Here is a 27889-nt window from a genome sequence, read left to right on the forward strand (position 1 = left end):
AACACCACTAATTACCCCTCTCCATTCTGAAAATTTACCATTTATTCCTACCCTTTGTTCCCTGTCTTTTAACCAATTCTCAATCCATGAAAGGATCTTCCCTCTTATCCCATGACAACTTAATTTACATAAGAGCCTTTGGTGAGGAAACTTGTCGAAGACTTTCTGGAAATCTAAGTACACTATGTCCACTGGATCCCCCTTGTCCGAATGTTTGTTGATCCCCTCAAAGAACTCTAATAAATTAGTAAGACACGATCTCCCTTTACAAAAACCATGTTGACTTTTGCGCAACAATTTATGTTCGTCTATGTGTCTGACAATTTTATTCTTTACTATTCTTTCAACTAATGTTCCCAGTACTGACGTTAGACTTACTGGTCTGTAATTGCCAGGATCACCTCTAGAGCTCTTCTTAAATATTGACATTACTTTAGCTATCTTCCAGTCACTGGGTACAGTAGCTGATTTAAAGGACAGGTTACAAACCATAGTTAATAGTTCTGCAATTTCACATTTGAGTTCTTTCAGAACTCTTGGGTGAATGCCATCTGGTCCCAATGACTTGTCACTGTTAAGTTTCTCAATTAATTCCAAAACATCCTCCAGTGACACTTCAATCTGTGACAATTCCTCAGATTTGTCACCTACAAGAGATGGCTCAGGTTTGGGAATCTCCCTAACATCCTCAGCCGTGAAGACTGAAGCAAAGAATTAATTTAATTTCTCTGCAATGACTTTATCGTCTTTAAGTGCTCCTTTTGTATCTCGATCATCCAGGGGCCCCACTGGTTGTTTAGCAGGGTTCCTGCTTCTGATGTACTTAAAAAACATTTTGTTATTACCTTTTGAGTTTTTGGCTAGCTGTTCTTCAAATTCCTTTTTGGCTTTTCTTATTACATTTTTACATTTAATTTGGCAGTGTTTGTGCTCCTTTCTATTTACCTCACTAGGATCTGACTTCCACTTTTTAAAAGATGCCTTTTTATCTCTCACTGCTTCTTTTACATGGTTTTTAAGCCATAGTGGCTCTTTTTTAGTTCGCAAAAAAAAAAGGAGTACTTGTGGCACCTAAGAGACTAACCAATTTATTTGAGCATAAGCTTTCATGAGCTACAGCTCACTTCATCGGATGCATACTGTGGAAAGTGTAGAAGATCTTATTATATACACACAAAGCATGAAAAAATACCTCCTCCCACCCCATTCTCCAGCTGGTAATAGCTTATCTAAAGTGATCACTCTCCTTACAATGTATATGATAATCAAGGTGGGCCATTTCCAACACAAATACAGGTTTTCTCACCCCCACCCCACACACACACACACAAACTCACTCTTCTGCTGGTAATAGCTTATCCAAAGTGACCACTCTCCTTACAATGTGTATGATAATCAAGGTGGGCCATTTCCAGCACAAATCCAGGGTTTAACAAGAACGTTGGGGGGGGGGGGGGGTTGTGTAGGAAAAAACAAGGGGAAATAGGCTACCTTGCATAATGACTAAGCCACTCCCAGTCTCTATTCAAGCCTAAGTTAATTGTATCCAATTTGCAAATGAATTCCAATTCAGTAGTTTCTCGCTGGAGTCTGGATTTGAAGTTTTTTTGTTGTAAAATAGCGACTTTCATGTCTGTAATCGCGTGACCAGAGAGATTGAAGTGTTCTCCGACTGGTTTATGAATGTTATAATTCTTGACATCTGATTTGTGTCCATTTACTCTTTTACGTAGAGACTGTCCAGTTTGACCAATGTACATGGCAGAGGGGCATTTAGTTCGTTTACTGTGTTCTTTAATTTGGGGTATACATTTAAGTTGAGCCTCTATTATGGTATCTTTGAAGTGTCCATACAGCTTGTGGGGATTTCACTCTAGTCACTGTACCTTTTAATTTCTGTTTAACTAACCACCTCATTTTTGCATAGTTCCCCTTTCTGAAATTAAATGCCACAGTGTTGGGCTGTTGAGGTGTTCTTCCCACCACAGGAATGTTAAATGTTATTACATTATGGTCACTATTTCCAAGCGGTCCTGTTATAGTTACCTCTTGGACCAGATCCTGCGCTCCACTCAGGACTAGATCGAGAGTTGCCTCTCCCCTTGTGGGTTCCTGTACCAGCTGCTCCAAGAAGCACTCATTTAAAGTATCGAGAAATTTTGTCTCTGCATTTCATCCTGAGGTGACATGTACCCAGTCAATGTGGGGATAATTGAAATCCCCAACTGTCATTGAGTTCTTTATTTTGATAGCCTCTCTATTCTCCCTTAGCATTTCATCATCACTATCACTGTCCTGGTCAGGTAATCGATAATAGATCCCTACTGTTATATTCTTATTAGAGCATGGAATTACTATCCATTCTGTGGAACATGTGGATTCATTTAAGATTTTTATTTCATTTGATTTTACATTTTCTTTCACATATAGTGCCACTCCCCTCCCCTTCCCTCCTCCCCACACGACCTATTCTGTCCTTCCGGTATATTTTGTACTCCAGAATGATTGTGTCCCATTGATTGTCCTCACTCTACCAGGTTTCTGTGATGCCTATTATATCAATATCCTCCTTTAACATGAGGCACTCTCGTTCATCCATCTTATTATTTAGACTTCTAACATTTGTGTACAGGCACTTGAAAAACTTGTCACTGTTTATTTGTCTGCCCTTTTCTGCTGTCAGATTCTTTATGTGAATGTTTTTCGTCTGATGTGGCCCATACTTTATCCTCTTCCATCCTTTCTGCCTGACTAAAACCTAGAGAATCTCTATCAATAGACTTTCCTGTGTGTCTGGGCACCCGATGTTGACATTAAAAGAGATTCTGAGTATCCCAGTGGTAGGATAGGTGGGAATCCTCTATTCATCCCTCTGCTGCAGTCCCTTTACTCCTAAAGGAATTTTAAATTGGTGGTGCCTCCACCTGGCTGGCCTCTGTACACACTCAATGGCGTGCCTTGGGAACCTCCAGAATAAACCCCTTCAAATAGAAATAATAATAATAATAAATAAATCTGTGGCATGGGTCTAACTCAGAAATACCAATTAATAATAGCATACATCCAATATACTTAAATTAGAGTTAACACACCTTTACTTAACAACTTAAAGAAACATGGTATAACTGACTAAGATTAAATGTCACTACTAATTTAAATCCAGAGGGTCAGTTGAATAAAATAAATTAACAAATATAGTATACAGTAATAAATTAAGCTTATGTAACTGGCATTTACACTGCCACCATTTACCCCACCTTGCAGTGTACACTCCTCTGGATTTCAGAGTCCTAGACACTTGCTTGCATGGGAGCGCTTGGAGACAGCACGCTGTTGGTTCTGTGTATCCGTCCAGCCAAGGCAACAAGCTGCACAACCCCTCTGAAGACTGGAATTGGCTCCACCAAATGTCAGCAGCTCTGGGTCCTGGTTCAATGGGATGATCATTCTGCCTCTCCCCAGACTCAGACTCTCTACTGTGCCCCTTCCCATGCAAGTACCTTCCCAAACAAGAGTGAGGGTTACTCACGCTGCCTTTACTGCAGGCCCACCTCAGTCAGCTCCAGGCACAGCAACAGTCTCTGCCCTGGCTTCAGTAAAGTCACTAACAGCCTCTGAGGCTCCCTGCTCAATCAAAGCCCCAGCAGGTTCTCAGCAGCAGCTTCTAACTTCCTAGCAGCAGTTCCGGGTATGGACAGAGCTCCACACCAGTAATCTGGCTCCTCTCCCCAAAAATGGAGTCCACCGCCTGCTCTCCCTGCACTCCTGGAAGAGCAAGTCTCTCTCTCTCTCTCTCTCTCTCTCTCTCTCCCCCCCCCAAGGCATCATGGGAATTGTGGTCTCTGAGGCTGGATTGCAGCACACAGGATCTTCCCAACTGGAACACTCCCAATAAAGTTCAGAGTCCTCTCTAGTGAAGGCGGCCTACATGTATCTCACACATATTGCATTTGTGCTAAGGATGCTGGGGCAAAAAGTTATATCAGCATTTTTTTAATCAAACATTATTTTGCAGGGGGAAAATGTTGTTTGCTAAGTAAAGATAAAGTGGAAATCTGTAGTTTTAGCACTAGATGATATCAAGTATTGGTAAGTGCAAAGGCAAGGTAACTCATTTTAAAGGTACCACAATTTATGCCTAGGGTAGTTTATGCAGTTTGAGAGAGCACTCCAGTAAGAAAAGGAGAGCAAAATGAGTTTGTGTAAGGTTCTGGCTTTGTGAACATTATTTCTTTTCTGGATTTTGTACTTTGTGTACTTTGTGAATTCGTTTATAAATTTTTACTAAATAAAAAGGCAGTACTAAACTCCTAGACATTTTCAGATGAAAATTTGGGCCCATTGAAGGTGGCAAAACTCCCATTTTCCCTGTGTGTTTGCTTCTCACCATTCCTTTTCCTCAAGCCTTCCTACTGCTTTTGTCCTCTTGAGTCACCATTGTATCTTTCATGTTACTTTTGATCGGCAGGATGCCAAAGCAAAAATGTGAAATCCAAAGATCATTCCCACACCAGACCATGGAGAAGTTCAATTCTTAGGACAACTTTGCAGCTGACATTTCTATAATGTATTTCTATAATATCACAAACCAAAACACAGGGTCCAACCACCTACAGATTTTGGGGACATTCAGATCTGGATCCAAGCACTATGACTCAAATCTTCGACCGATACCTGTGCTTATATTAATATTGGATGGGTTTTATATATGCAGTACAATCACCATTCACTAGAGCTGAGTACAATAATCCCTACCCAGAGGATTCCAGCTACAATGCTAATAACCTTTGAGTGTGTGTATGGTGGTTGCCATTCCAGCTATCAGCCCGGGGTCACGATACCTTTTTTTTTTAAACTGTCACCTTCTTGTATTGATATTTTGCAGCCAAACTGCAGACTCCTTTCCAACAGACTAAAGTCAACAATTAAACTTGTTCTTTGAATAACAGTAGCCCTGGAGTAATATAGTAATAATCAATCACTCTAACCCACCCAAGGTGTCTGCTACAAAGATGGACTTGCTTGTGTCACACATTGGAACTTGCTGCCACTATAAGTAGAAAACCTGCCAATTTTTCCAAGAAGCAAAGATAATTAAAGCAAAGTCTACAATCTTTAGTATAGTACAGTGGGGTTGATGCTGCATGAAAGGGTGTCACGTTTTCCTGCTGTAAACAAAATTCTCAAAGGAGGATGCTTTTGGCTTCTAGTATTCATACTAAAAGGACCATTATAAATCTTAGCAGATCTCTGTGCAACAGTACCATCTAAATCAATTTATAGAGTTCAAGAGGGGACAATGAAAGGATGGGTTCTAAATTAGTTACCACTCTAGAAAGAGATCTTGAAGTCTTAGTGGATAGCTCTCTGAAAAGTTCAGCTCACTGCACAGCAGTGGTCAAAAAGGCTAACAATGTTAAGAACTATTAGGAAAGAGAGAGACATTAAGCTAGAAAATGTCATAATGGCACTATATAAATCCATGGTACACCCACACTTGAATATTGTGTCCAGTTCTGGTCACCTGATCTCAAAAAGGATATTGTGGAACTGGTAAAAGTTCAGAGAAGAGCAACAAAGATGATCAGTGGTCTGAAATGGCTTCCACACAAGGAGAGACTGAAAAGATTAGGGCTATTCAGCTTAGAAAAGAGATGACTAAGGGGGGATATCATAGAGGTCTGTAAAATCATAAATGGTGTGGAAAAAGTGAATAGAGAAGTGTTATTTATCCTTTTCCATAATACAAAAACCAGGTGTCACCTGATGAATTTAACAGACAGCAGATTTCATACAAACAAGAAGTAGTACTTTTCATGCAACACACAATTAACCTATGGAACTCATTGCTATGGGATCTTGTGATGGCCAAAAGCATAACTGGACTCAAAAAAGACCTTAGTAAGTTCATGGAGGATAGGTCCATCAATGGCTATTAGCCAAGATGGTCAAGGATGCAACCACATGCTCAGGGTGACCCTAAACCTCTGACTGCCAGAAGCTGAGAAAGGAAGGTGGGGGAGGATTACTCCATCGGCCCTGTTCTGTACACTCATCCTGAAGCTCTGATATTGGTCACTGTCAGAGACAACATACTGGTGTAGATAGACCATTGGTTTGATCCAGGGTGGCAGTTACGTTCTGATTTTACATTTGCCACCAGTTTTTTGCATATGCAGTAGACTTTTCCCCGACTTGGTTTAAACAATATAGAAGGCTATACAACTGTTTTACTCATGAACATGCTAGGGGAGACCAATAAACTTGGCTGATGCTTCTGAGAACGCCACTGTGGGTTGGTTTTCAGTGCAACACGTTGAAACTTAGCCATATGAGTCATATGACTAGGAGCTGCAAAGTAAAAAGCCCAAGCCTACTGGCATTGAAGTCAACAGGATTTGGCCTCCTTGAGACACTATAGTAGGATAAGCATCTCATATCTAATCAATAAACATGCATCTGAAAGTATCACTCAAGTTGCTTATTAAATCTGACCTCTCTGTTTCCCTAACAGATCCTCCAAGAGTTAGAATATGGTCCCTCGGTAGACTGGTGGGCTTTGGGTGTTCTGATGTATGAAATGATGGCTGGGCAACCTCCTTTCGAAGCTGACAATGAAGATGATCTCTTTGAATCCATCCTTCATGACGATGTGCTCTACCCAGTCTGGCTCAGCAAAGAAGCTGTCAGCATTTTAAAAGCAGTGAGTCTTCCATTTCTTTTTCTCTTGTTCTTCCTTTTTTCATAGAATCATAGAATATCAAGGTTGTAAGGGACCTCAGAAGGTCATCTAGTCCAACCCCCTGCTCAAAGTAGGACCAATCCTCAATTTTTGCCCCAGATCCCTAAATGGTCCACCTCAAGGATTGAACTCAGAACCCTGGGTTTAGCAGGCCAATGCTCAAACCACTGAGCTATCCCTCTCCCCTTTCTCCTTTTCTTCTTTTTATTCCCTTGCTAAAAATTAAATTTACCTTCAGTAGTTTAGAACAGTCACCACTGGGAGTTCAACCACAGTTCAGAGTGCCACTATTAGGGTAATGGGGCCTGGGATAAATTACACTTCTTGTGGGAAAGGAACAGAATGTTTGTGTTCCTTGCGGTTGTATGCTGTATAAATCTAGGCAGAACCATGTTTCAGGGAAAATCACAATCAGCTAGAGCTGTGTTATCACTCTGACACTTTACACACTGTATGCTCACTAGGAGCAAGGGAAGCATTATATAATTAGAGAAACAGTGTCAGTGTTTTTATTTTAATCCACATATAAACTTTGCCACCCTGCTGCCTTTTTTAACATGTTGTCAAAAAATATTTTAAAGTTGTATGTTGTTTTCCTTACTTGACACAATGCCATTTTTAAACAAATGTTCCCACTATAATGCAAGTAACTTTGCTTTGGTCCTTCACCCCAGGTGAGCTGGGTGATTGACAGAATCTTGTCAAATCCAGGTGAGTTTTGCTTGTCAGGTGGCCAAAGCATGTCACCCAGTAACTTTGGTGATTGTGACACATTCTTGCGCGATCTACTTAATCATCAGTCCCGTACTGCATCCCAGTGGTAAATTGGGGGCTTTCAGTTTGAGAAGAACTTTAAAGGTTGTGTCTTACCATAATAAGGTCTGTATAAGGTTTCATTCTGCAAGTGGCACAGAAAGCTGGAGTGAACGTTGACTTGGACAGCACTGGGGCAAGAAGCATCATTCAATGACTCTTTTTATGCACCTTATTCTTGTCCTTAGCTGAAATGACTCTTTCATGTGTCCTGCCTTGTGCACAGTAAGGCATGTGAGTTATTTTCCCTGAGTGGTTAAGATTTATGGACCTGAGCTGTAACATTGGGATCAGTGTCTAAACCCTCATGAAGATGAGGCCCCAACTTTTTGTTTGGTTCATTATGGACAGGGGCCACTGTCAACAGTCAGATCTGCATCTCAGCTTCTTTAAAGTTCAGGGCTATTGGAACTGAGGTTTTGGTTCATGCCCACATGAGATATCTGTTCCCATCACTCTATACAAGGACTTGCCCTAAAAATCCATATCTTACTGGGCTATATATTCTCCCCTGTCATGGAAACACTTGTGATAGGGAGAAAGTGCCATGATAACTCATCATGAAATGTTCAGTTTCAGAGCCATTCTCCACTCTTTTAGGAGTCATATGATTTACATTTGTGTATCTCATTTGTGGTGCAAACAGGCAGCTAGACGTCTAGCTGTTAATGTTTGTGCCCGGAGCTTGCTGAAGACTCACAAATCCAGATGCACAATCAGACCTATTGTGTAAGTGACACATTTTTGTGAAAAATAAATGCAATGACACATAGTAGGTTGGTTTCCTGTAATGTTGATTTGTTGTCAGTTTATAATTCTGGTTAGTCTGTTCTTCTGCCAATATCTTTTGATACTAGCCATGGTTATTTTTACCTTACTGTGATCCCTTGTTAATGTCTTTCTGTTTGTAGTTTGTTATCATTAATGCCCTTTTTAAACTCTACAAAGAGAGTTACAACCATAAACCATCTTTTATATTTTAAAAAGATATATTCCCGGTTGGGCCAGTTCCTCAGCTGGCGTAAATCAGTTGAAGTCAATGGAACTGTGCCAGTATACACCAGCTAAGCATCTGGCCACTTACATTTAGCAATCTGCTTGTGTCTGTGTAGTTATTGTCTGAACATTAGAAACTTGTGATCTTTGTCTAATACTTTAGCCACATTGTCAGATGAAGAACAGGAAAAACAGAGGAAATAGAGAGGCGTCTGTGTATTTTACTGCTGAATACTAACAAGGGATTAGCTTTGGAACAGTTTATTTCCTTACATTGTACTTTCAGACATGGGTCTTGTTCTTTAGACACTACATTTTCACAGCCCTTCAAATAGTGTTCGGGGAAAGTTTAACAAAACGCCATACATTTACCTCAAATGTAATTTTCAGATCAGTGTTTTAAATTTTAAATTGTATGCAAGAATCAATTTTCCATTTTTAATTCCCACAAAAAAAATCTAAGGACAATTTTCCAGTAAACATTAACCACAGCACGTTATTTATCCTACAAGAACAGATCTTTTTTAGGTCTGTTTCTGTGAATGTGTAGGAGATGCAATTTAAAGTTCCATTCTGTCATGTGAGAGGCACAATTATTCATTGAAATGAGAATATTTACTGCTGATAGTGCTGGAATGCATGATAGATTGTGTAGCAAGCCAGATTGTGCCCAGCACTGTGTTTGTCTGCTAGAGATGGAGAGAAAGGCTGTGTCTATCTAGCCTACTGCCAGTGTGTTTTGCATTCCCCTCGGTACCTGATCCACCGAGGATATAGGTCTGCTCAAGCTCTCAGCCTTAGAGCCTGGTGGCTTAGCTCAGGCTTAAAAGATTTGGAGGTCTGGAGGTCCTTAGTTCAATCCACAGTATGGGAGCCATCACATAAGTGGAATTTGGGATTTGAGCTGCTGTAGGCTTCAGACACTTGGGATGAGTTTCCTCTGGTTTCCACTGTCTGTGGGTTACTGATCTCCTTCTGTGCTTGACCATATAGGATGTGAGTCTGTTTCAGTCCCCTGCTACTGAGTCTGTCTGCTTAGTTCAAGTTGTAGGGATTTGTGTTTAGCACTGGAGGTGTTTAGTTTGAGTCCTTGATGAGCTCCTACTTGTGTGATGGCCTGGCATCTTGGCCAGCCCCAGAGATTGAACTGGGGACCTCCAAAGTTAAACCTATAGATGGGTGCTGGTAACAGATGCATATAATCTGTGACTCAGGCATAGAGGCAGACATGTAACCTGCACTGACCAGTGGGTTATAACTTCACTAGCCTTTTTTGGAAAATCTCTATTCTCATCTGTATAGGTTCTTATGACATGCTCATCACCGTAGTATTTGAGCTCCTTCTAGTAATGCACTAAACAATGTGACTAACATCTATCACATGTTGTTTGTTTACTCATCCTCTCCACAGAGGGAGAAGTATGTGCTGTTGAGTATCTTGTTTGGGTCATTTGGGGATTTTAAAAAAAATATACACGTTGCTATGTGATTTTTAGAGAAGGCCAGGTCAAAGAAATGTGCCTTGCACTTGGAGCAGAAGGTGGTGAGGTTTTGAGGGTCCTTAATTCGTGGAGGAGTTCATTCCACAGTCTCAGATTGTCCCCAAGAAACTTCTGTCCCCCACACTGATGAGCTTTACCCTTATTGTAGCAAGCTCCCTTGTGCCAAAGGAGCAAAGTTGCCAACCACCCTTTTTTATCCTGGAGTTTTAAGCGGTCTTTTAGATATGCTGAGCCCAGGCCTTTGAGTGCCTTGAAGATAAGGACCAAGACTTTGAACTTGATTCAAAATTGATTGTGGGACATCAGTGTAGAGAATGAATGACAGGTTTGATGTGTTTGTGGTAGGAGAACATGTGCTGAAGTGTTCTGATTCTATACTACTGGGAGTTTCCTAAGTGCTGAAGTCTTCATGCCCAGGTAAATCACATTACTGTACTCCAGCTGAGAGGGAGTGAAATGTGTGAATAAGTGAGGCCAGATCATCATCATCCACCACAATGGGATGGAGTCTGCTAGCCAACCAGAGATGATATAGAAAGCTTTACTCCTGGATGCAGCTATGTGAGAGCTGAGCACCAACTTCACGAGTACACCTGCACAATGGACTGAATTGGCCAATTGTGGTGTGTACTTTTAACCAAACACTGCAAAGGTGGCTGTGAACTCTTCCAAGTGTTTCCCTCTGCCCATCAGTGTCAACTCTCTATTGCTGCTGTTCAGCTTAAGCCAGTCATTCTTCAGCTATAAGCTGATCTCATCCAAGCACTGGGCCATCTTGATGCTAGGTCATAGCAGTATGGTCAGATGTGGTGAAGGACAGGTAGAACTGTGTCTCATCCGCATATTGCTGGCACTTGTGTCAGTGTCATCAGACCCATTCATCTACTAGTTGCATGTAGCTACTGAAAAAGACCAGAGAGAATTGATCCTTGTGGAACTACACAAGTCAGGGGTCTACTGGTGGAGGTGCAGTTTCCCAGTACTATTCATTGGGTGCATGCCTCTAGGAAAAACTCAAGACCATTTTAATGCATTGCCCTGTACCCCTGCCCACCACTCTCAGGTGAGGTCAGCAGTGTCAAATATTGTGAGGTCCTGGGGGATGAGAATGGACGTCTGTCCTCTAGCCTTTGATAGGAGGAGATCATGCATCAGTGCCCCTAAGGCAATTTCAGTTCCACGTCCTACCCTGAAACCAGACAGTGCCAGGTCTAGAATGTTAGCTTCAGTTAACAATGACCATGTTCTCCATCTGTTCCAAGAGATCTGGTGCCTATCTATGGGCAGCACCCCAGGAACTTCCACTGGAACAGTGCATCTCTGCACCCTACTGCTGGCTGTGCCTCAACAGACCAGCTGAGTCGTAAATGTTTACCACCATCCATATTATTCCAGCAAAGGTCTCTATTCCTTGCTGTGACTATATATGAAGCACTTTTGTTCTCCTTGAATTACAAAGTATGAGACCTTCTGACACTCAGTACTGCTCTTGCAAATTTCAGGATTCCCAAGCTGCTGTTCAGGTTCCTATGCCACCTTCTCTGTTTCTAATATCAGAAGAGGGAAGCTGACTTGTTACAATCTCTGCTCCTGCAGAGTGAGGGGATGGCTGAATGGGAAGCTGCATTGTGCGCCTTATCTCTTGGTCACCAAAGTTGGAGGAATAGGGTCATGAATTGCTGAGTCACTACAGAACTATGGAGGCCTATTAGAATCATAGAATCATAGAATATCAGGGTTGGAAGGGACCTCAGGAGGTCATCTAGTCCAACCCCCTGCTCAAAGCAGGACCAATCCCCACTTTTTGCCCCAGGTCCCAAATGGCCCCCTCAGGGATTGAGCTCACAACCCTGAGTTTAGCAGGCCAGTGCTCAAACCACTGAGCTATCAGTCCCCACCATGCTTGGCCATACAGAGTTCTCTACAGCACTTAATGCTCGAGTAGACCTCTGAAATATTAACCACAACAAATACTTAATCTGTCTTCCTTGTGTTTAAAGCTGGTTCTAGAAATTAAAAGGACATGATCAGATAGTTTCAGCTCCAAATTTGACCCTATTTTAAAATTGACCTGATAGAAAATATTCTTCACATTCTAACAGTAAAATTTGCAAAAACACCTAAGGTACATTTTCCAAAATGACACAGGGCCAGTTTTTCCAAGGTATTTAGTCACCTAAAGATGCAGATAGGTGCCTAGTCAGATATTTAAAAGCACCTAAATAGTTGATTTCAATGGGAGCTAGGCACCTAATCTGCTGAGATGATTTTGAAAATCCCACTGGGTGCCGATCTGCTTCTTTAGGTGCCTAAATACCGTGGACAGTTTGTGTGTTAAACACTTAGCTGCCTAAGTCTCATGACCTACAGCATCAGATTCTCATTTACACTAAGACCCCTTTACACTGCCAAAGTGGTGTAAAGGTGCATTAATGTAACTGAGTGTTGGGCCCATGGTATTAATTTTAATTTACTGCTATGTCAGCAAGAGTCAATGCTCCCATTTAAACCATTGCGAGTTTTGGCATCAGCTTCACTGGGAGCAGGATCCAGCCTCAAGAAATTAAATAAATAAATAAATAAATAAAAAAGCAATAAATAAAAAGGCAATAGCTATGACTAACACGTGATCCTATGGCTTTTGATGTGGTTCTTCTGCTGCATCAGCACCATCCCGCCATGTGGCGGTTGATAGGAAAGTTCTCTTAGTGTATAATTGTATTGACAATTACATCATCAGTGATGCTTTGGCAAACTGGGAGATGAATAATCTGCACTGGCTTGTGCTCCACGGAAAATAGAGGGGAAATGAACTGATATTTATCACATGGAAAAAGGACAAAAGGGGTTTTTGGATATTGTCCATTTCAGCCTTTTAAGAGATTACAGACGATGGCAAACATAGAATATCAGGGTTGGAAGGGACCTCAGGAGGTCATCTAGTCCAACCCCCTGCTCAAAGCAGGACCAATCCCCAATTTTTGCCCCAGATCCCTAAATGGCCCCCTCCAGGATTGAACTCACAACCCTGGGTTTAGCAGGCCAATGCTCAAACCACTGAGCTATCCCTTCCCCCGATACTTTTATCAGTATTATTTCATCAGGTCTCTTCATCCTTGGTATCCACATCTGAGTCCTATTAGGTTGTGGGGTAGACTACTAAACAACCCTAATTAGTAGCATCTTAATGTCCTGCACTTTAAAAAAAAAATACTTGTGCCGATGCCTGCAGCCTGGTATGAGGATAGGTCCAGATATAGACAGAGACCAGCTTATATTGCTTTGATATCTGGATAACACAGCACAAAAAGCATATCATATGGCTTCCATGTTATTCTTCTCCAAGGTGCACTGCTGCTGGTTCCTGGTCTCCTCTCTCTCCCAGTCACTTATCTTCTCCTGTGTGTGAATAAAGCAGAGGAACCTGGGAATGTGTTTTGTGGTTTTCTCAGTATATCGTCATCCTTTGATAAAGTCTCTTTCAAAAATTGTTTTTATTTCCCCTAGCAGAAAATACAGGCAGTTACTGACATGAGACTTGCCTTCTATTGGGGAACCTGGAGAAACAGTGAAAATAGCTCACTTGAATTTCAGACCAAGCTGGAAGTGCTGTCCTTGGGTTGGCTGATATGATATTTTGAACCACAATGTACTGCAGAAGAAATGCACTGTACCTTTAAGAAGATAGTCGGTTATGCTCCTATCAATTGCTGTTCCAGCTATGGGTCACGTGTTCATTGGGAGAGACCATGTTAAGGGCTGCTGTAACTGCTTCTGTAGCAGCTGAAATAAGTTTTACAGGGATGAATCAGAAAACAAAACAAAACAAAACCCTACCGAAACAAAATCCTTAAGGCTTAGCAACCCTAACTGTGAAGCAGGCTATGCAGATTATCCTGTAAAAAGCAATGCCCTATCCTCCGTGGAGGACGCTAACAATCCCACTGCCATATCTGTTTGCTGCAGGGCCCTTGGCCAATATTTCCCCATCACTCATGGTTATGGAATATGCTGTGCAGTGGCCGGTTGTCTTCCTCCACTGTAGAGGCTGGTTTTCAGTCAGATTGCAGTTTGTGAAGTACTTTGGATGAAAAGCATGGCAGGGATGTAAAATATTACTGCTCTTTCAAGAGAAAGGCACCTGGAAGTTCTCATCCTAGCTCAGACAAAAAATGCAAAGATTGTAACCTGAGTTTTAAAATAGAAGGAAAAGTCAATATTTTAATTCTCATTAAGTTTATTTTCCATCAGAATACTGTTAAAAAGCTGCCAGTACTGGCTTAAGAATATGTAAAGCTAACAAAGCACCAAAATACACATGAAGCTGGTTGATTGCCATTGGAAATTGTGAGGAAGGATGCTCTGGTCATTGGCAAAAGTGCAAAACTCAAAAATTTGTATTTAATAATATTTAACTGATAGTGTTAAACTGTTTTAAAACCCTGATCACTCTCCCATACTCAAGTATACTGCATATATAGAGAGCCAAATATGTAAAATTTCATGGAAGAATCTAGCTCACTCACATGTTGGCCAGAGTGACAAAGTCCATGGGACCTTATTCTCCCCAGTATCATTTACAGCCATGCAGAATTCACCTGAGTGTGACTACATGCAGTGCGTGATTTTTTATGGGAACACCCTGAATTATATTGTTTTCACAGAAGTCATGGTCATGAAATATTTATTATCTTAATTATGATTCTTAGAATCTGGCCCTTATTGGGAGCAAGGGAGAGAAGGGTAGCACCTAAGCAGGGGCCTCCTGGCAGCATTATACCTGCAGAGGCCAGGAGCAGGTATAATGACTCAAGAGGCACTGAGTAGAACTCACTATCAGCAGCTTTTGCTACACATGTAGAGAATAGTCATAGGCTATGTTCTCTTCAGCCAAGTCTCAGAGCCACTGGCTCTTGTGTAAGGGTGGTGCAGAGCCATGCCCCAGCCCACTCCAGGATGAGAATACACTCCCTCTGTCAGCTGCTTAGAGTGTGACTTAGTCTCCTTCTATCACTGCCAGTGCAAACAAATAAATTATGCCTACGTCCTTTGTGGGAGCGCTGGGAACTAAGGACGAGGTCCCTGCACCTTTTCTTCCATCTCCAGCATGTCTGCTACAGCATCCATATTGTGATCGTATGAATTCAAGAAAAGCAATTGAATTAACAATTCTTGAATTGACAATTGAATTAACAAATCTAAAATAATATTTATGGCAGACAAAATCAGAGTGGCTAAAATAATAGCCTCCCTGAACTTCTATCCTTTATGCATCTGATGAAGTGAGCTGTAGCTCACGAAAGCTTATGCTCAAATAAATTGGTTAGTCTCTAAGGTGCCACAAGTACTCCTTTTCTTTATCCTGAAGATGACTCTGGAGGGTTTAATAATTTGCTGCTGTGTTTATCAGTTTTGTCTAACACTGGAAGTAGGAGTAGAAATACTGAAAGGGAGTCTGTTCCCACCCAGGTGAAATTAGGAAATTCCTGAAATTGTTGAGGGAGCCTTTCCCCATGAGATTTACAAGTAGGAGTCTCAGATGAGTTCCCCTAGAGGGATTCCTATCACTCATGCAGGAAATACAGCCCTTTCTAGGAGAGTATCCTTACAAGGAGCTGCACTGAGAATGTGTGGTTGGATTGCAAATAATTATGAACCATATGTCACTAATATTTTGTAACTTCTCCTTTCCCCAGTTCATGACCAAAAATCCAAATAAGCGACTAGGCTGTGTGGCATCGCAAAATGGGGAGGACGCGATTAAACAGCATCCGTTCTTTAAGGAAATTGACTGGGTTCTTCTAGAACAAAGGAAAATCAAGCCACCCTTCAAACCTCGGATTGTAAGTAGCAGTTTGAGTAAACTCTAGAGATAACTTGTTTAAAAATTTGTACTTGTTGGTTTCTTTTGCTGTATTAAGAAACTATGCACCTGAAGTTGAAATAACAGAGTAAGTGCCTTGCTGAAGAGATTGCCCTGGTATTGGTTCCTCTGAAGGTAAGTGTCCAATTAGAATACACTGTAACATTTTTGTATTCAGTCTCTTTGCAAACTGAAGAGAGCCCACAATCCTATTTTAAAGCTTTTCCTCAGTTTCTATGGATATCTCAGTCTGAGGAATGTGTTTCAAGTTATATACATTCTTAGTAGGAATTATGCAATAGTCCCACCTTGGTAAACCTTTGTGGTTGTGGTGTTTAGGAAAATGTTTCTGATTACATCAAATACAAATATAATAAAACAACATTAAGGACTAAAACCAGTAAAGGAAAGAAAAATGTTTAATGGTCTAGTTATGTCCAGATACCTGTCTGTTACTAAGTAATAATAAAGTATCATATTTTAAATTAACAAATGTAAATAAACATCCACCTCTCTTCTAAAGCAACCAAACCCAGGCAAAATAGTTTTCATTATTCTTTTCTTCCTCTAAATGAAAATCACCAAACAAATGAGATGTATTTATATTTTACAAAAATGTCAGCTTTTGGGCTAAGAATATGTATGGCAAACTTTATGATGAGGTATTTGAAAACAGTGGCTTAGAGTCTAATGAAAGAACAGACTCTTGACTATCGCACTGCACGTATGGTACTTTTATACCTAATCCGAAAATATTACTTTCCACTGGGTGCCAAAGTTTTGGAAACCCTCATGCTTCTTTTAATTTTGTTCCCTCTTTATTGTAGTGTTTGGTCTTGTCTGCAAGTATGATCAATGTTCTGTTTGTGTCTTTCTTCAGAGAGTTTATGAAGATATTAAAAAACATTAGACCCAATGAATCCAAGTGTCATAAAAATTAGGTGCAGAAAAGACCTGTTAAGTCATCTAGTCTGTCCCATGTGTCTATGCAGAATTTTCCTCTGTGGTATGACCATGTAGATGCATATATCCCAAGTGACTGGGCTTTCACCACTTCACTTGGAGAATATGCCACTACCAAATAGATTTCACTCACAGGAATATGTCAAAATTTAAATCTAAATCTTCCCTTTCCTAATTTCATCCAATTTAGCTCAAATTTTACCCCCTCGTACTCTCCTCATTAATTTCTTCCCATTCATTGTTCACACCCATCAAATATTTGTAAACAGTTAAGTCTGAGTTCAGGTTTAGCCAGCCTAGATATATCTAGCTCTTTTAACATTTCCACATAGACATGTCCTTTCATCCCATAATCATTTTTTTTTTGCTCTTCTCTAAACCTGTCCTGTTTGTCAACATTTTTCTAGTAATGGACTGACCAGAACTCAAGGTAAAGTTTTAAATGAATCCACACTTGCTTTACCCCAGGCCACCAATATCGCCCTAGTTCCCTAGAGATTTCTGAAACTAATGGTCAGTGATCCAGTATGTCTGTCAGCTATTTTTCCTTAATATCCCAGGATATATATACATATTATCTACTGGTAGTTTTGCATACATTCATTTTTTCTAGCTATTCCCTTATCTCTACTTTATCAATAGCCATTTTGCAAGATCTTCATTATTTAATTGTCCAAATGATTTTTTGTTTTTCTTCTTATTAAAAACCAAAAGAATTCAGTATCTCAGCCATTTTGACTGATCATTGATATAACCTCTCCTAATATGTTAATGGGCCTTCTTTCTTTCTGATAATTCTTTCTCTCCCAATATATTGCAAAAGCCATTTTTATTTCCTTTCACACCCTTTTGATAGCCTTAACTCCTTTTGCATATTTGCTCCTTTTTCCTTACATCACTGTTAATATTTTTGTTTGGTTACCTCTTCCATTTCCATTGAGATTTGCTGGTGACCTCTAAGCAGTTCCTTGTAAAGCTAGAGTGGCAACTGGTGGCTCCTGAAATACTTACTTGTAGGGGTAATATGTTGCACCGTAATTATGCTGGTTTTTATGATCCTTCAGGCTGCTTCCACAGTGTTGGATTTCCATACTTCTCATCACACCTTATTGACCAGCTTTCTTAGTTCTCCAGACTTCGCCTTCCTGAAATCTAGTAGCCTTGTACAGCTTCTTTCTGTGAAACCTTTCCTTATTATGGTGAATTCAAAAATGTTATAGTCTGGTCTATTATTTTCTCGTTCTCAATCTGTTCCCCCTCTGAATAAAAAGTAGATCAAGGATAACTTCTCTTCTAACTTGACTCTATCAGTTCTTACAGTTAGCATCTCCCCACTCTGAAAGTTCACCATGCATAATTAATTACACTATGTGATTATTTTGTGCCAGCTCCATAGTTTTGCACCTGTTTAGTTTTTCCCTGTTTTATTAGCATCCCCAGGCAAGATCATCAGAAAGTTTTACTGCACCTCTTACTTGGGAAAGTGATATCAATTGGAAAAGAAAAGTGTGACATGTACTGAGTGTTGACAAAAGGATTACACAATGAGAACACAATTATAAACAGTGCAACCTCAAAGTCGGAGGTACATCCAGTGAGATCCAGATGGGTCAGTGTTAGGCCAATAAAATGTAATATCTTCATAAATAATCCAGAAGAAGATTTTATATGGACACCAATCTAGGAAAGATTGCACATACATTCAGTAAAAGGTGGAAGGGTGAAAGTACAGAAGACTAAAACAAATGGAATGGAAAGTATATAGAATTCCTCTTTAAATTTGATTCAATTTAATAAACTTGACTGTTTTCAGTCCTGACAAAGGTGTACTTGAAGTGCTCTACAATTTTTAACTTCTTGCAATTCTGTGAAGGAAATATTGACTGATTAAGAATGTCATCTAAAAATGTAAAAGGATGAAACGGCTTGATCTACAACTGTGAGGTTAGGAAGACTTAACATAGTGAGCACACCTTTGAGACAAGAGGCCTGATTTGTAGTCAGAAAATAGGCAGACATTTACATGCACTGTGAATGCACATAGCTTCAAACGCACACAAGGCCTATCTAGTCGTGTGTGTTTCGAAATTCCAGATTTGCATGCACATACAGAGTGGTGCCTGTGCAAAGGAGGCACATATTTACACAATATGCAGCTGTTTTCTGACCAAGACCTAAGATGACTAAGGGGGATTTTGCTATCTACCTGTGTCACAGATATTTGAGGAAGAAAAGAGGGATATTGATTTAAGTGAATTATGGGTAGTAAAATTACAAATAAAGGCCTTAAATTTAAAAAAAAAAAGGAAACTTAAGACATTAGGGAAAATGGTCGAACACTGAGGTCAGTAGAATAATCTGCCAAAGGAGGTGACTGAGGCATCAGGATTGGAATTAATTCTGAGCAAATATCTAGAGTAAATTCTGACTCAGCTATACCTGTGTTACCCAAGAAACCCTAGAAATGTGGGAGAATTCCTGACATATCCTGGCAATCCTTTCCATCCATACTGGCTTTTATTCTTGCTGTGCTTACTGTAGGCGTGATCCAAAACTCATTGATATCAATGCCAAGAGAGACTCCCATTGAATCTGTTGGGCTTTGGATCAGTCCCTGTTTCAAAGAGGGCAAAGATCCCTCTGCAGAGTGATAGAGGAAACCATAGCAGCTATTAGAAAGGACAATATCTGGGGTATGCAGTAATGGTCATGCTCCCAACCTCTTCTATTGGTACTCCTTTTCTTTTTGTGAATACAGACTAACACGGCTGCTACTCTGAAATTGGTCCAGTATGTCACTTTCAACTCACCAGCCATTAGAACTGATCTTTGAATCTTCCACTTGGATTTGTAAGAAGCAGCTGCATGGCTGTTCATTAGCCAGACTTTCTGTATTTATATCATTACAGAAAATACGATTTATGCCTGTTACAAGTGACTCTGCAACTTTCATGGCAGTGAAGCTTCCAGTGAGGTTTATGGAAGTTTATTCAGCCATTGGTTGTATCCCAGTAATTTACCTTTCTCAATTAAAAGGATATTGTCAAGGATTTTCCATCATTTTCAAAATTATTTATTGATTCTAATGATCCCTTGGAAGATTAAAAATGCAAATCTCTTTCCTAAACTATCTTTGGTTTTCAGCCTTGGGATGAAAATCATCCAGGCACAGAAGACCCTTCGAAGGCCATTTGCACAGGGGGAGCCATGGGCAGAGCAATATCATTGAAGGCCTAAGGAGCAGACTACTAAGAGTGACACAGAGTGTAGCATAGTTGTAGGTCAGGGAAGGGCAATGGGATCCCCACTTATGCAGGTGAAGTGAATTCCTTTAGTGTGCTCACTGCTCTAGTTCTCCAGGTGCTTCTCATGCGTAGGGATGCTATAAGGTTTTGTTTGTTTTTAAAACAAAAATAGTATTGAAGCATTTGTTTGTGGGAAAATAATAGAAATTAAATAGACTTTGCAAACAGAGGTAAGGAGTTAAATCTAGGCCCTGGTGAGCTCGATAGTGTCTCTTAAGGTTTATTTCCATTATTCTTAAAAAGCTTTTGATTGAGTTTCAAAGAACTTCTTGAATTTTCCTGTGTCATAGAATTCATCCCTGCTGCCCTTTATAGAGGAACAAATTAGATTATTATAATTGCACTTTGAACCATAAACCCTGTCCTCCAGAATAGGGGCTAAGGGACAGTTCACCCCACGAGGCACAATACTGCCATAGGATTCTTCCATTTGGGGAGGCCAAGTTTTCTCCTATCTCCAGCCATAGGGTGCTTTTGTGTCTTCCAACAATGAAAGAGCTAATCCCCCAAGAGCCACAAAGGCCTTAAGTATCCAGGCTGGCTTTCTGCTCTCCATCCCTCTCTAGCTGCATGGCAGCCTGGCCTTTGCCCATTAATCTGATTTGACAAGATAATTTCCCGCGCCTGAAGGAGGGGTCTCACACGGTGAATGAGAAAATTGGTGCAAAGCATTCATTTGTCCACAAAAGTCCCATGGGTTTCCAGTATGGTTGCATTCCTGACCCACCACCTCCCACACATCAGTCCATCAAATAGTGAAGCATCCACAAAGGGGCTTTTGTGTGTATTGGGGGGAAGGAAAGAATGGTACTATGATCCAGGACCCACTCTATCCCAGTCCCACTTGCCCACTGAAGCTGGGGGAAAGTTCTAACCCTAAATTCACAGCTCACCTGGGTGAAGTCAGTTGGCGCTTCAGATGTACAACATCTCTGAAAATCAGCCATTTATTCTTCCTTCTTTTTCCTGTATAATTAACATGGACGCAGCAAAATTACTACTTAAGTTAGATTGGTGTTTCTCAATCACTGGGTCACAGCCTCTGGGGGATGGGTCACAAAAGGCAATCAGGGTGGGTCACAAGTTGTTGAAAGTTTTGTTGCAATCTAAAGCAAAGAAAATCTTTCCCTCTCAGATCCCATATCCTCTCTCTAAATACATCCACAAATAAATTGTATAGGGTTACAGTGGTTAGCCCTTAGACTTTTTTATCCCTTCTTTTATAATAAATTTAAGAGGGTTGGAAAATGTTTCCCTTTGAATAAGGGGTCGCCACCCTGGAAATGTTGAGGAACACTGAGCTGGACACCAATACAATGCTTGGTAAACCAAGTGTTTACCCTGCGGGGTGGGGATCTCTGTTTGGCTGTGAAACCGAAGTATGGTACTGTGATGATTTTATCAGTGCCTGTAGCAACCCATTTTTATTGTGACTATAAAACCAGAGATAACAAAATAATTACACGATGGTGATTTGCTGTGAACACCCAGCTTTCACAGAGAAACACACTGTTTTCAACCTCTACACCACTATGGCTTCCAACTTTCCCAGTTTAAAAGGTTACTGTCGTCAACTCTGTTAAGCTTCAAAAGTGATCTGCAGTCTTAGAATCATAAAAGTTAGAGATGGGAAAGACCAGCTGGAATCTCTTGCTCTGCTGTGGTAGGATTGCAAATGGCAATATGGAATCAAAGCAAGTGCTGCCAAATGAGAGTCTGGTTTATCTGATCTGAACTCCCTGCATTTATTTTGCAGGCTTATCCATTACCACCTTTGTTGTGTTGTTGAGAATATTTTTCCCATGTCTGTCTGTTCAGTCTGTAATTCTAAAGGCTCTGGGAGGCAGCACTGTGTCTAGAGGTTGGAGCGAGAGGACTGAGAGGAGACCTAGGTTCTTTTAGCAGCTTTTGTACTGGCTAACTGTGTGACTGTGGACAAATCACGTAGACTCTCCGTTTTCATATCTGTAAAATGGGGCTAGTAATACTTACCCACCTGTACAAGGCACTTTGATATCCTCCAATGAAGGGGCCATATAGTTGAGAAATATTGTTATTAAATTACGTATGCTCAAGTTGAATGCAGTTTTATATTTTCTTAATGACAACATTTGCATCACTTCCCTTGGGAGATTGTTCTACAGTATAACAGACCTCAGTGTTAAGAGATTTCTCTGAATAGCCTAAACTTTCCTGTGGTCATTTGTACAATCACCCTAAAGAGTTACTATCTCTTCTTACTACCTGCAACCTTGAAATAATCATAAACAGTTATCATAGCTCTGTCCCCCTTAGTTATCATTCTCAAAGTAACAGTATATGTATCATTCTTTTAAATCTTTCTTCCTAAATCTATTCCTCCTTATAAGTCTTATCTTAAGGATGCCAGCAATGTATTTTGTTTTAATTTTGTGCTGCAGCAAAGATTCAAAATAAAATCACCCCACAAATACCAAATTTTAGAACTAGCCAATGCACTTGCTATGACTGGAGAAAATGTGCATGAGTGATTTTTTTTCACAAGTGAAAAGTTACCAAAATCTTCAGCAGAGCTTCATTAATGCGCCTGTGAATGTCTAAATACTTATCTGCATGCACACAAATGTGTGAAAATTGGGTAATAAATGGTGAGTGCAAGTAGGCCCTTTGCATGTGCATATTTGCACATACCTTATTTGCACATACAAACACGCAAAGTTGCACATACAAAAGATGCTTATTTTGCAGATGCCTCAATGGAGAGCCGCTGAAAATTTGTTCAGTAAGCCAGGTGTATATTTATTTTTCAATTGCTGCCGCAAATGTCAGGTTACAATGAAATGTGGCTGGAATCCTTAAAGAGGGACTTTCTTTCTGGAAAAAACTTGCAAATATATCAGACTGAAATATAAATCATTTTAATCTTCCCATGTTTTAGATTTATTTTCTTACATTGATTGCTAATGAGCAACGATATTTGTGCTTTTTAATGAGGGCTTCTTGTCCTTCTGCTGTCAAGTCACAATGCTGCATTTCTGGCACCACTGTAATTTCCATGGCAGTGGACTGTGATGTCATAAATGCAGAATTATGACTTCACTGTTGGGCTTTGGGGAAGAAAACCCTTCTTAAAATACAATATCCTTAAATTATAGCAAAGGGAACACAGGAAATTACTGGCCAAGTAAATTTCTTTTTGTGTAAATGTTCTCTCTTTTCAAGTTTGCTTCAGTGTGAATGTCCCTCTTTAAGGTAAGGCCTTCAGTATGGGGAATATGTCAAGGTAGGTCCATTTTTAGGCCTAATAACGTTGAGGTATCCTTTCAGTCTCATAATATATTTCCATTCAGTCATCCTGGTGCATGGCAATCAGCATTTAGCAGAGGGGAGTGGAAGGGGCTATACTGCATGTTTTTGCATGAAGTGTTATTGCTAAGATCAAATACTGGGTAGTGGGCTTGAAACCTCAGACACTCATGTATCATTGTTAAAGCACTGTTGCATTATGTACTCCCCACCTCCCTGCTGCTCTTTCAGGATTCTTTAACTAAGGAGCTCTTCTCAGAGTGATGCTGACATTATGGACAATGCTGGTGTACAAATAAAGATTTTGGGACATTAAAGATTTAATACCTATCAAAGTTTTTTTTTTTAAATGTGATAAATTTATCTCTGTTAGAGAGCCTGAGGGGGAAATGGAGGGAAAACCAACTTTGGGCTTTATCTATGGGTGGCTAATATTTGTTAGCATCTACCCATTTCTCATTTCTTGTGTAACCCAAGATGTACAGGACCCTACCAATGAATATAGGTGAGAGTTAAATGTTTAAGGGCGGTGAGGTGGCTCCAAGATACAGCACTTTCCCTCCTCTTTAATCACTGGTTCAAATCCCACACAGGTTTATAGTGATTGAAAATCATTACCTGCTTATAGATAGGTGGTAAAATGACTTGGTAATCTCAGTTTAGCTCCCAGGGGACAGCTGCCACCACCACAAAAGTACTGTCATAATTGGCAGCATCAAGAGAGTTGGTCCGGGTACTGAATGACTTGAAGTTCAAACTTCTCACTGTGGTTGCTTCAGGATAGGGTTGAGGCATGTTGGAAGGGCAGTGTGGAGAAGCTTGTGTGGCTTCTGTCTGTTCCGTTGGTAGACAAGAGGGCTTCAGTCTCCAAGACTAAATAATCTGGAACCTTGTTTTTAACCACTATATTCTTTCAGAATTGAGGGATAAATCTTTTTAGCAGGTTTTTTCCAAATAATTTGGTGCCATGAAGTGTGGTATAAGAAGTAGATCAGAAAATATAAACAAAGTGATATTTTAAAGGACTCCACTGTTCCTTGGTTAGATGAACAAGGCTCCGTTTTCCCAGCAGTTCCCCTTTTGTTAGTCTTCCGGTTTTTTGTTTTGTTTTTGGGGGGGGGGATGTTTCCATCTCTTATTCTCTTGAGTGTCAGTGCCTGGGACAGCTGTCTTTGGCTTTGAAACCACAACACTGTGGAATAACAGAAGTACTAAAGCTGCTTCCCAACACTGCAGTTTCCCAAATATTTATAAGTTTAAACAATTATTATTATACTTCTTTTTATTCTGTTCAAAGGGCCCAGTAGTGTTTGTTTCTTTCATTTTGCATATTCATAGTCTTGTAATATTAAAATATTCTCATTCTGTATAATTAAATTCAGTTTATTTCTGCATTTAACTTTCTCTTCACTTTACATTTCCAGCTGTGCCTATTAGGATAGAGTGATAAGGAGCAGGAAGGTTCTAGCTTTGCTTTTGGGCTTCCTCAGAATAACATTGATTCTAGTTCACTTTTTGGCTGCTTAAACCCCCAGGGCTATATTCAGAAAATGATGTGAACCACAGATTCTTATTACTGGGGCCATTTCCAGTGCATTCTTGAAGCACTCACACAGACGTATTTGTATTATATTATAACATATTTATATGTTAACACAGATGATAAATTATCTCGTTTGGGCCTGCTCCTGGTCCTGTTGAAGTTAATAGTAAAACTCCAATTGATTCCAAGAAGAGCAGGTTCTGTTCCTTTATCCCCAAGCCAGATAGTGAAGAGGAAGTCATTGCAAAGGGAGAAGAGAGTTTGAGTACATGGCTCAGAGTCTTTCCTTCACTGGCTCTGCTGCAGTTCACAGCTGGGAGCTAGCAGATAGAGAATCATAGAATCATAGAATATCAGGGTTGGAAGGGACCTCAGGAGGTCATCTAGTCCAACCCCCTGCTCAAAAGCAGGACCAATCCCCAATTAAATCATCCCAGCCAGGGCTTTGAGAGTGTAGGCAAAGCATTTACTTTTGCCCCAATTCATGTGGCTGCTCCCATTACATTATCAATAGCTCATTCCAAGAGTCAGACTGTTAAAATCTGTGAGGAAAAACTACAGCTTCCACTATTTCCCCAAACATTTTAACCAGAGCCATTGTAGGCTGATATGTAGGGCTCTCACTTGAGGAGGAACTGGTAGAGAGATAATAGGATTCTGCTTATTAAAGTATGTGGGGGCTGAATGTTAGAGGTGCTGTGTCCCACCAGTTCTTATAATCAGGCCATTAGTTTAGTAGATATTTGAAAAGGACAGGAGGAGAGAGGCATTACTTATTAAATGCTGTTCACCTTGCAGTGTCCTAGAGACCACACTCCAGCCCAAGACCAAACTTCTACATCACAGTTAAACAATCCCTTAGCCTGAGCCCCATACACCCGAGTCAGCTGCCATGGGCCACCTGTGGGCTTTTAATTGCAGTGCAGACATACTCATTGCGTGCTGAAGCTGCAAGGGATGTCACAAGGCCCGGAAGCAACGTGCAGTGATGCATGATTGTGCAGTGAAGTTTTTAAAATATCCATTAGCTTTTTGTGCTTGCTGGTAAAAGCTGAGTGGTCTACCGAATCTGTATTTTTTTTAAAAGAACTCATACTTTATATTGATATCTCCTTAATATACTGTGACTTTTATTAAAAAGATATAGTTTCTAAGGGGCTATTAAATGATTAATAGAAGTTATAAGCATGTTACAGAAATGAGAAATGTTACAGTCGTGGTTGTAAGCACATCTGTTGAAGATACTATAGATGGCTATAATCAACCTTTTGATCTATAAGAACCTGTAATAATTTATTAACCATTTATTAAAACATCTATAATTAAAAATGCATGTTTAATATAAATGTGACCTGCAAGTTGCGAGTGCTGCTGCCTGGAATTAGTGATTCGCACCCCCTTCCACACCGCAACCCTCTGCCCCAGCCCTGAGCCACCTCCCATACCCAAACTCTCTCCCAGAGCCCGCATCCCAAACCCTTTCCCGCACCCTAACCCTCTGCCCCAGCCCTGAGTCCCCTTTCCCCCCCGAAGCCCCTTCCCGCACCCCAACCCCCTGCTCCAGCCCAGATCCCCCTCCCACACCCTGAACTCCTCATTTCTAGCCCCACTCCAGAGCCCACACACACAGCTGGAACCCTCACTCCCTCCTGCACCCCAACCCCTTGCCCCATCCTAGTGAAAGTGAGTGAGGGTGGGGGAGAGTGAGCGACGGAGGGACAGGGGATGGAGTGAGTGGGGGTGGGGCCTCAGGGCAGGGGTCGGGGCAAGGGTGTTCAGGTTTATACGATTAGAAATTTGGCAACTAAGGCTGTTGATTAATCACAATTAACGCACGATTATCTCAAAAAATAATCATGATTTTAAAAATTAATCATGATTAATCACAGTTTTAATTGCACTGCTAAACAATAGAATACCAATTGAAATGTATTAAATATTTTTGGATGTTTTTCTACATTTTCAAATATATTGATTTCTATTATGACACAGAATACAAAGTGTACAGTGCTCACTTTATGTTATTATTTTTTATTCCAAATATTTGCACTGTAAAAATGATAAAAGAAATAGTATTTTTCAGTTCACCTCATACAAGTACTGTAGTGCGATCTCTTTATCATGAAAGTGCAACTTACAAATGTAGATTTTTTTTGTTACATAACTGCACTCAAAAACAAAAAAACAATGTAAAACTTTACAGCCTACAAGTCCACTCAGTCCTACTTCTTGTTCAGCCAATCACTAAGACAAACAAGTTTATTTACATTTATGGGTGATAATGCTGCCCGCTTATTTACAATGTCACCTGAAAGTGAGAACAGGCGTTCGCATGGCACTTTTGTAGCCGGCATTGCAAAGTATTTACGTGCCAGATATGCTAAACATTTGTATGCCCCTTCATGTTTCAACCACCATTCCAAAGGACATGCTTTCACACTGATCACTGTCATTAAAAAAATCATGTGTTAATAAAATTTGTGAATGAACTCCTTGGGGGAGACTTGTATGTCTCCTGCTATGTGTTAACCACACTCTGCCGTATATTTCATGTTATAGCAGTCTCAGATGATGACCCAGCACACATTGTTCGTTTCAAGAACACTTTCACTGCAGATTTGACAAAACGCAAAGAAGGTACCAAAGTGAGATTTCTAAAGATAGCTACAGCACTTGACCCAAGGCTTAAGAATCAGAAATGCCTTTCAAAATCTGAGAGGGACGAGGTGTAGAGAATGTTTTCAGAAGTCTTAAAAGAGCAACACTCCGATGCAGAAACTACAGAACCCAAACCACCAACAAAAAAGTAATCAACCTTCTGCTGGTGGCATCTGATTCCGATGATTAAAATGAACATGCATTGGTCCACACTGCTTT

At 40.4% G+C, this 27889-nt stretch overlaps 1 protein-coding gene across 6 annotated transcripts in view; it reads left to right on the forward strand.

Moving 5' to 3' along the window:
• The window catches only part of PRKCE (protein kinase C epsilon), a 524967-nt gene that overhangs the window by 470820 nt on the left and 26258 nt on the right, over nucleotides 1-27889 (forward strand). For all 6 annotated transcript variants that reach the window (XM_048842980.2, XM_048842979.2, XM_048842982.2 and 3 more), the window contains 2 exons: nucleotides 6515-6703; nucleotides 15750-15896. In XM_048842980.2, the coding sequence (XP_048698937.1) occupies nucleotides 6515-6703; nucleotides 15750-15896 (336 nt within the window). The remainder of the gene's footprint in view (nucleotides 1-6514; nucleotides 6704-15749; nucleotides 15897-27889) is intronic.

Source organism: Caretta caretta, chromosome 3 (assembly GCF_965140235.1).
Source record: "Caretta caretta isolate rCarCar2 chromosome 3, rCarCar1.hap1, whole genome shotgun sequence".
In the NCBI taxonomy this organism is placed as follows: Eukaryota; Metazoa; Chordata; order Testudines; family Cheloniidae; genus Caretta; species Caretta caretta.